This window comes from Liolophura sinensis, chromosome 1 (assembly GCF_032854445.1).
Source record: "Liolophura sinensis isolate JHLJ2023 chromosome 1, CUHK_Ljap_v2, whole genome shotgun sequence".
In the NCBI taxonomy this organism is placed as follows: Eukaryota; Metazoa; Mollusca; class Polyplacophora; order Chitonida; family Chitonidae; genus Liolophura; species Liolophura sinensis.
In genome coordinates, this window is record NC_088295.1 from 32,239,322 (window position 1) to 32,249,150 (window position 9,829).

General features: G+C 40.9%; 1 protein-coding gene across 1 annotated transcript; it reads left to right on the top strand.

Annotated features, from left to right (window-relative positions):
• The first annotated feature begins 205 nt into the window (after nucleotides 1-205).
• Nucleotides 206-6,781, top strand: LOC135477977 (myogenesis-regulating glycosidase-like). The gene is made up of 4 exons (XM_064758250.1): nucleotides 206-275; nucleotides 486-559; nucleotides 3,794-5,441; nucleotides 5,704-6,781. Exons 1-4 carry the CDS (start codon nucleotides 206-208, stop codon nucleotides 5,955-5,957), a joined length of 2,046 nt encoding a protein of 681 aa, XP_064614320.1. The 3' UTR covers nucleotides 5,958-6,781.
• Nucleotides 6,782-9,829: the final 3,048 nt, after the last annotated feature.

Below are 9,829 nucleotides of genomic sequence, written 5' to 3' on the forward strand. Positions count from 1 at the left end.
AATTTCTGCCTTAGTGGGTATTTTGCATGAACATTACTGGTTAATCTATATTTTATGACTGGCCCACACCCAGAACATGGGCCGGAAGGGTAGCGATCACACTTCAGTTACATATGCTTTCAACCAGACAAAACAAAATAAGAATCTCGGGGAATTCTTGCCTTACGTTGTACAAAGAATGAACCTGCCTTTTGGTTTGAGACATATGGCTCTGAAAAACCAGTTTATGTTACCAGTATCCGCTGGAGCGAAATATCTTGAGTGTGGAAAACAAAGTAGGTGAAAAAAGTAAAATGCAATAAATGGCTGATTTGAATGTCGCTGCTCTGGTTTTTCTCTCTATGTTACGTCTTTAATATAGTATGTCTATTTTTGGGACATCAAATCCCAGCTACTGTAGCCTGGGTCCTTTAAAGTGCGGTCTAAGAGCTTTTATTTTCCCCCGTAATTCCATGAAATTGAAAAGCTTCATTCACACATTTCAGAGCCTAAGAAGAAAAGCAGGAGGAGAAAGATTGTAAACTCTTTGGGTATTGACAAATGGAATGGTGATGGGCAAGTGCGTCTACCAGTACTATGAAGAGCAGCACAAAATAGCTTTCTTCTCTACCAATATTTGCACTCGCCACCTTTAAGGTGTTCCGTTCTTGCAGGGTAGACTTTGTGGCTTACACTGAGCAAAAATACTTGGCAGGAGAAGTCACATTGTACCATTCAGCAAGGGGAGAACAAGCGAGTAAACTTTGGACAGTGCAAACTTGAAGGTTTCTCATGAAGTGTTAGACAAGCGACAGAAAACAGAATGTATTTATGTTTCACTGGAAACTCTCAGTCGAGATTACACGCCGGAGACAGAGATGGACTTGGAGCCGGAAAAAGTGCACTGGCATGGAGGATCCGAACTCTTCACACAATACTGGCCGATGAACAAAACCTTTATGGTGGACTGACCGTGTTTGTCACCTGATTATTTAGACATGGACATTCAAGACAATACGGACCAATTCTAGAAAGGTATTGGTACATTCTCGTGGAGTTGGAGTAAGTGTGGACAGTAATGTACATTTGCATGTCGATTGGGATGGGAGATTTCAGACTGAAGGCCAGTGATGACAATTCACAGTATTTCAGCACGAAATTGTCCGATGACAGTCTACCAACACTGTCGTTTACAATCTATATGGCGTCCAATGTGAAAGAAGTACATCAAACCATGTCCAGCATCTGCTTCAGTGAACCAGTTAGAGATTGATGACACCTTTTCCAGTTCATATGAGGACATTGATTTCAGTGAAGCAAAGTGTAATGATCCGAAAGCAATGATGGACACGCTGAAAAATATCGCTTTTAGGGTATCACTAAACTGGGTTACTGCCATTGTTCAGTATATCGATTGTCATACAGGCTGTTTACTCATGACACCTCGCTTTACATGGCTGTAGAAAGTCCACGCCCTGTCACAGTTGCCCTTAACCGGTTACTCGGTAAGAAAAAGGGCCAATGGGTGGCTGGTGAATGTAATCCTGCAGAAACGAATACTACCCAATTCGCGACAAAAATCATATCCAAGAATCTACAACGCTTTCTTGACAATTGGTCAGTAAGTGAAACGGTACACCGTAATTACTTTAACAGGATTATGTCATTATAAGACAAAGTTTCGCAATCTGAAGTACCACCTGTCTTGTTATACTCTATACACAGAAACTCTACTCCTGTCATCTTTGATGTCTTAAACCACACTGGTGTGGTTTTGTCAATGAGTAGCTGTAAACCATATCCTAGAAAACCTCAAACGGTTCTCGTTGTGCCTGATGGTTCAAGAACAACACTGTTTAAGCTTTTACTTATTACATTTCGGAATGAAATCATGCACTACGGGTAGAGAGAGAAAAAAATTACAAGATCACAGGTCATCTTGAGGCAAAATAAATAAAAACTAGCCAAGATTTCAGTGTCATTTCCAAGTGAACTTCCAGGTCATCTGTCAACTTTTGTTACATTTGTCTGCCAAATCCATACACTTGTTCAGTTTCAGTCTTTGACAATGCATTTGTGAAGTGTTCAATTTTGTTTTCATTCAGGATGAAGCCTAATAGCATTGTTGTAACACACTACCTGGTCAATCGGTATTAAATGTATAAATGTGTTGTCAGCACTGGCGCTCGATTCCAGTACGTAATATATAGGGTTTACAGAGTGGATTCGAGCGCCTGTGGTTGTAAGGGACAGTCGTTATTATGGACAATGTTTCGTATATAATGGCCCTATCCTTGGGGCATAAATGTATTATTTATACCAAAGAGTTGGATCCATTCTGATTATGTTAAAGTTATCCCTACACGCTCGTCGTACCGTATAAACGTCCAGGGGCCAGTTGTACAAGGTTGTCACATGTTAAGATGATTGTAACTATCATGCAACATTTGGATTTAGCACAGGTTACAACGATATTCTAATCAGCTTAAAATGGCCTTGTGGAATCGGCACCTGGTACATAAGTCACACATACTGTTAGCGTTAAATTAATTAATGAATTTGCCTTGACACCACCCATTACGTCTTTTATCTTCTAAACAAGACCCACACTGAAAAGAGAGAAATTTAAAGGAAAATGTGCTTCGCTCTGAAATGTGCTTCGCTAAGTGCTATACGCTTGACTTATATTTTGTATTGGTGACGATAATACACGATATGGTTACTGCACATTGTGCCTGGTTAGGTCAGAGGTAGCGGCAAATCGTACTGAGCATAGCTTAAAGCCTGTGTATCTATATAGGTCGCTTGCCCTCAGAATTGTTATTTTGCAATGCTACACTAACTTGGTGACAGTTTAACAACATACGTTTACTGTAGGCCTATACTGGGAGCGCGTGGGCCAGAGGTAGAGGTGCTCCGAGAGCAGCTCTGCCTCTAAACCCTGCCTATTTACTAGGTCGGATAAAACATTCAGGTTGCAAAACACTTTCAGCTATGTTACGTTTGAACTTCACACACAACATTCCACTTAATGCTCACCTTGAATAATTTAATCAAAGAAATTTTTGATCATGTAAATTCCGTCTCGCGTTGGGTAACAAACAGAATGTGTTTTGTTTGGACTAAAGTCAGACATTTTTAGGAAAACCTGACAGTGTATGTCGGTCAAATCCCCTTTAGCTCTTTAACAGTAGATAAATGGAACTACTACAGCTGGAGTTATGTGGGGGCACAACGTGTTAACAGTATATATAGTCGGTCGGTTTAGACCACTTTAAACCGACTGGGACCAGCTATAAATACCGTCCTATTTTCCCGCCTCTCTGGGCTGTCGTAGTTCTCTACATCACCGTAAGTATCACACAGAATCTATTTTCCGTAACCAGGCACTTAAGTTACCCCTTATCAAACGATTATAATTTTCGAATATTGTGACTTTACATTAGTCGGCAGGTGGTACCTGAATGGCCAATTTCCATACCGAAAACGAGGCTAAGCTATTCTCGGGTAGACGAATCAATGCGTTTTTTTTCTTTGGCCTATGTTTGTGTGGTGGGGAAATGTGCTAGTTTACATACAGGACAGATATATAAGACCTCTCTCCACTCCACATGAGTGTAAGACAGCGAATCACGGCACTGTAGCACTGTTAACAGACTTCTAAGAAGAAACATTAGCAAAAGTGTTTTTTGCATGCAACAAAGATGTTAATATAAATCTATTAAAAATTGTGTTTTGCTTTGGACAGATAAACCTGGACATTCCAACATTACAGTTGATGAAGTAAATATGGGTACATTTTTGTACAAGCTAGAAGAGGGGACAGCACAAAATATCATTTCATTCTAGCAAAGCCAACGTGGGAGAAGCTCCGTTCTTACACGGCATCCTTCGGGGATTTCCAAAGGGTAAGTCTATTTCACAGGACAAATCTTCATGTATCGTTCATCTAGGACAGGACAGTGTGAAATTTAATCAGCTTGCGACTTTAACAATTTCGACTCAAGAATTAGAACAGCGACCAGAAATAGAATACATCACTGTTTCGCTTGAAGCGCAAAGTCGAGATTATACCCCTGAGATAGAGCTAGACTTAGAGCCGAGAAACGTCCATTGGTATGGAGGATCCGAGCTGTTCACACAACAATGGCCAATGACCAACACCTTAATGGTTGACGGTCCGTACTTGTCAAATGACTATGTGGACAGAAGACATACGAGGGAGTGCGGACCAGTCCTTGAAAGGTACTGGATTAATTCCCGTGGAGTTGGAGTATGTGTGGATAATACTGTGCCTCTGCATGTGAGCTGGGATGGAACTTATGGGCGGTTCAGACTGAAAGCAAAATACGACAATTCACAGTACAGCAGCATGAAATGTTCGGACGACAGCTTGCCAGTATTATGCCTAACTATCTATAAGGCGTCCAATGTGAAAGAAGTGCATCAGACCATGTCCAGCATCTGCTTCAGTAAACCATTGGGGAAACCCGACGAACGGATGATCAGGAGTCCCATCTGGTCCACATGGGCAACATACAAAGTCAACATCGATCAGAAGAAAATCTTGGACCTTGCTCAAGATATTCTGAGTCACGGCTTCTCCAATAGTCAGTTAGAGATTGATGACATGTTTTCCAGTTCATATGGAGACATTGATTTCAGTGAAGCGAAGTTTGGTGATCCTAAAGCAATGATGGACACGTTGAAAAATATGGGCTTCAGAGTGACACTCTGGGTTGTGCCATTTGCCAACATAGACTCAACTGCGTTCAAAGAAGGAACGAAGGAAGGCTATTTCATGAAGGAACCTCGTGGTGAAGCCCCAGCCTTGGTAAGATGGTGGCAAGGTATTGGTGCCGTCCTAGATCTGACCAATCCGCAGGCTGTTGAGTGGTACTCCAAGAGACTTCGAAATATTCAACAAGACTATGGTGTCGACTCTTTCAAGTTCGACGCAGGCGAATTGGTCTACTTGCCCATGAACTTCAAAACATTCCGGCCTATGAAAACACCTGGTGAATACACGACCCTGTACGGGAAGCTGATTGGAAGTTTCGGAGGTATGGTCGAGATGAGATCGGCCTTTATGTCGCAGGAATATGCTTATTTTGTTCGAGTTATGGACAAAGAATCCTGCTGGGGATATGAGAATGGCTTGTTGTCAATGATTCCATCTGTTCTAACTATTGGTCTACTTGGATATCCTTACGTTCTTCCTGATATGATTGGAGGGAATGCTTATGGCGAAAACGGAGAAATACTCGAGACTGTTCTGCCCCAGAGGGAGTTGTATATCCGCTGGCTGGAGTTGACGGCCTATCTACCCTCCATGCAGTTCTCCGTGTTACCATGGCAATATGATGAAGAGGTTGTGCAATTGGCCAGGAAGTTCGTGAACATTCATGAAAGGATGGTGGCTCCGCGTGTTCTAGAAGCCATCGAGGACGCCCAGGCAAATGGTAGGTTCCATAATTATAACTTCCTCATAGACATGCAGGCTAAATGATAAATGACTTGCAATTTCCTTACATGTTGCTAACTGGTTATCAAAATGACAAATATACATTGTTTAAACTTTTAAATAATTGTAAGTACTGTTGGCCCAACGACATATTATCCTTCTTGGTGCCTAACTATTCATTAACTATCCCTATATTATATTAAGTATGATATTAGTTTTTCGCTATATATTGTATACATTCTGTTTCACTTTTTGCACAGGCATACCCTTGATCCGTCCAATCTGGTGGCTGGCTCCGGAAGATGAGGACGCCCTTCAGGTAGACTCGGAGTTTATGGTGGGAGACTTCTTACTCGTGGCTCCAATACTAGAGGATGCTCAGCGACAGAGAAGTATATACTTGCCGGAGGGCAAATGGCGGGATGAACTTCGTGGTTGTGAGCTAGATGGCAAGATATGGCTACAAGACTACAGAATTGAACTAGATCAAGTGGCTACCTTTGTAAAGTTTTGAACTATGGACTGATTATTCATAAATGCTGCTGCATTCTAACTTATGAAATACCCGTTCCCAAATATTCTTCCGTCATCAGGTGAACTTGTTTGCCTCTGCCATGTTCTACATAAGTAGGTGTGTTTGTTTTAAGAATTAGTGAAATGTTTACTCCGATAAGCAGATCTGGTATTTTTATATCTTGTTACGCATTGATATGTTCTTCACCTTCACATTTACACAAGGTTTGATAAACCGTGTCTTAAAAAAATGTTGCCAGATTTTTTAGTGCAATACATCTGGCCTAAATTTTAAATCCGATCAGGCGTATGTGTAAGTATGGATTGAGATTTGATATTATATTCGTGTACAATACAAAAGAAAGAAAGAAGCTCAACGTTTTCCATCAGTGTAGACAAGATGTTGCTTGTAGAACAAACCAGGCTAAAGTCAGTTTACAGTGACTGGTAAAATACGCATAGTGTCTTGGATATAATGTTTTGTTGAGACAGCATCATAAAGCATTATAAGTTTACGAAACTTAACTATAGCTTACAATTACTTCGATCTGCATTGTGTTGACCGGGATCTGACTAGCAGTGTGAACCCGAGTCATAAAACCTTGACTTGCAATGCTTACCTGGCTTGCAATGTGAACTTGAAATGAAGTGAATCTGGTTTCCATTTACGTTCACCTGGTTTCTAACTACGTGAACCTGGCTTGTAATTATGTGAACCTGACTTCCAATGACGTGAATTTGGCTTGCTAGTACGTGAACCTGGCTTGCAATGACGTGATATTGGCTTGCTTGGACGTGAATTTGGCTTGACGTGATGATGTAAATGGTGGGCATGTTAAGCTAAAAAAATTAGTTAAACGTTTGGCGGTATATTTCACCGATTCATAATTATACATTCTACATGGACTTCAAATTTATCTCCTGACCTAAGATTAAATTTCACGGAGATCGTCATCCTGGTATGTAGATTTTTAAGTTTAGGTAAGCATCTCTTACAAAACGTCGCTCAAACGTGTGGACGGTTTGCAGCAACATAAAGTTTATGAAATTCAATAAAATTGCCCCTTCATTTTTCACAAGAGTATAAGTCAAATAGATATGTGCAAAATACAATGTTAACGCTGTACAGGCTGTCGGGTTATTAATCTTAGGATAGCTGGGTCATAACTAGATGGTTGGGTTGGGTGTTATACACCATCATAACAGTATGGTCGTTAGTTGGTACACATGATCACAGTGTCGGTACACGTGATTACGGCGTAGGCACATGTGGCACATTACTATAGTGTTGGTACACGTACCTGACCAAAGTGTTAATAACACCTTATCACAACGTTAAAATTGGCATACATGTCGACTGCTTACGTATATATCTTTGTTTACAGCGTTAGTACACCTGATTACAGTGTTGGTAACACCATTATTACAGCGTAGGTATCTATGGTTGATTTGTTGGTACACTTGATTACAGTTTAATATACCTGCTACAACATTGATAAGTGATCACGGCATCAGGTCTACACCTTATTACAGTATGCTTATACACCTGATTAGAGTGTTGGTCCAACTCATTGCAGTATGTTGGTACACAAGATTACAGCGTGTTGACAAACCTGATTACAGCTTTGGTACACAAGATTACAGCGTGTTGACACACCCGATTACAGCTTTGGTACACCTGATTACACAGTGTTGACATACCTGATTACAGCTTTGGTACAGCTGATTCCAGTATGCTGGTAGCTCTGATTACAGAGTGTTGACATACCTTATTACAGCTTTTCCACACCTGATTGCAGTGTGTTGGTACACCTGATTATAGCTTTGATACACCTAATTACAATGTTGACGTTACAGTATATTGGTGCACGTCTGCGTCTTGTAGCATGAGGGTCAAAGTATATTTAAACCCCATGCACTCACTCACTCACTCAGAGTATATTTAAGGTATTTCAAGTTACCGACGTCGAATTTAAATCATGAAATCATCGTAAAAATGTCGTTAGCACAAACACGTTTGAGAGATCAACGAAACTGATTAAAACAGAAAAGATAAACTGTGATAATCTTTTACATCATCAGGTCTCGAATTAGAAAATCTCCTTTGGTCTGCTACTTTTTTCCAGTCATAAAGTTTAAGCAGTCCCAATAGCTGCAATTTTTAAACATGGCCTGCCAATTTAGGAGTTCAATTAAAGTAAACCTTGAGGTCTGTTTTCAACAACTTTCTGATATTTGCCTCCCTGAACGTTTAATCATTGAATTTCAAAATCCAGTCGGTCCATAACGAAATCGGCTTTCAAATTCACTCTAAAGCAGGAGAGAACAGGAAATTTATTATCACCTCTGCGAGAGTAAATCCAATCCCGAGTGGAAATGTTGTTGCAATCCGCAGAAATATTTTCTTCTCGTCGAAATAATTTTTTGCAGTCATGGCGAGTCGGGTCTACTAACATTTCCGAACCGCGCGCCAAAAGACAAGGAAATCAACCTAACAGGACCACGCAGCCTTGAATGACAAGTTTAGTGATGATTTCATCAGTCATCATGGATTAAAATAGAAAGAACAATTTGCCCAGTCGGTCGAACGAGAAAAGTCAACTCCAAAGGTTTCTGTCAAGGCATGAGGCTATCGATTATCGTCTGCGCAGCTGTCTCATGATCTAAGTTTTCTGACCGTGGCCTTTTCAATCTCAACAAGAAGTAAACATTAGTTTCGCTTTTTGTTGATGCAAAAACGGAAGTACATGCCGCAATACGATCGCACACCAGCATTCGAGATCACGCGCCTTTCTACGTGATCTACGGCACCGAGACAAGGCTCGTGTATAGATGGGCGCCATCAGCGCAGTGATTTCCCCCAAAATTTGGGAATAATTGTTGATAGAGGAGTACCAGATATTTAATAAGTATTTTCAGATTCCTTGAGTCGAAATCTGTATCAGTGCCATAAAATCAAGCAACTACCTGCATCTGAATTAATACATCTAAAAAAATGAGCTATTTACTCACTTATTAGCTAATGAATATTAAGTTCTTCAACAAGACGGCGCCCAATGAAAGACGGCATGAAAAGTTTGAAGAAGTAATCGCGTACGCCAAGGCAGGCGGTGGCGTTTCTGTAGAGATAAAAGCAAAGCAGCAAAGTCACCTCTCTTTGCACGGCATGTGAGAAAATTGTAGTCTAATTGGCTGGGTGTGGTATAAGTCTTGTATATCAGCTTATGCCTTGGATCATCCAGCGTCCAGAACACAGTGAAGAACTCACGATAACTTTTGTTGAATCCCTGTGAATTCTGTTATGCAAAATCAATATTTAAATTGTCATGGTTCAGCTTGAACACGGACGGAGATGTTAATAATACCCACTGACGCCTGTAAATAGCGCGCTGCTCAACAGTTCAGTACGTTCGACATCGCGTGCAGTTGTTTACACAAGGCGAAAGTAATCATCTCAGGTCAGGTGACGTAATGCAAGAGCTTCGCTTTCGACGGCGCTGTTGTTAAAAGTATGGCGCCCAAGTCTGTTAGAGATGTAAGCACAACGGAGGCAGTAGGTACATCTCTATTTTAGAATGCGCACATTAGCACACAAGCGAAGGGAGATAATTCTGTTCTTAAGTAGCTTTCAGCAAAGAGTTGTCTCTTGTGTCATCTCTCTGTGGTTTGCAACGGCCGCGAGTGGTGTCTCATACATTGGCGTCTCATGTTAGGCCTAGGATTTTATTGGTTCATTTTTTGTTTGGCAGGCCGGTTTTAAGTTGGCCTGATATGACCAATTTTCGGCCCCCATTTCGAGCAAACATTCCTGAACACAAGACACTGATGTGGAGCTTATACATTTCCCCTAATTTCGATCCTCGTAGAATAATG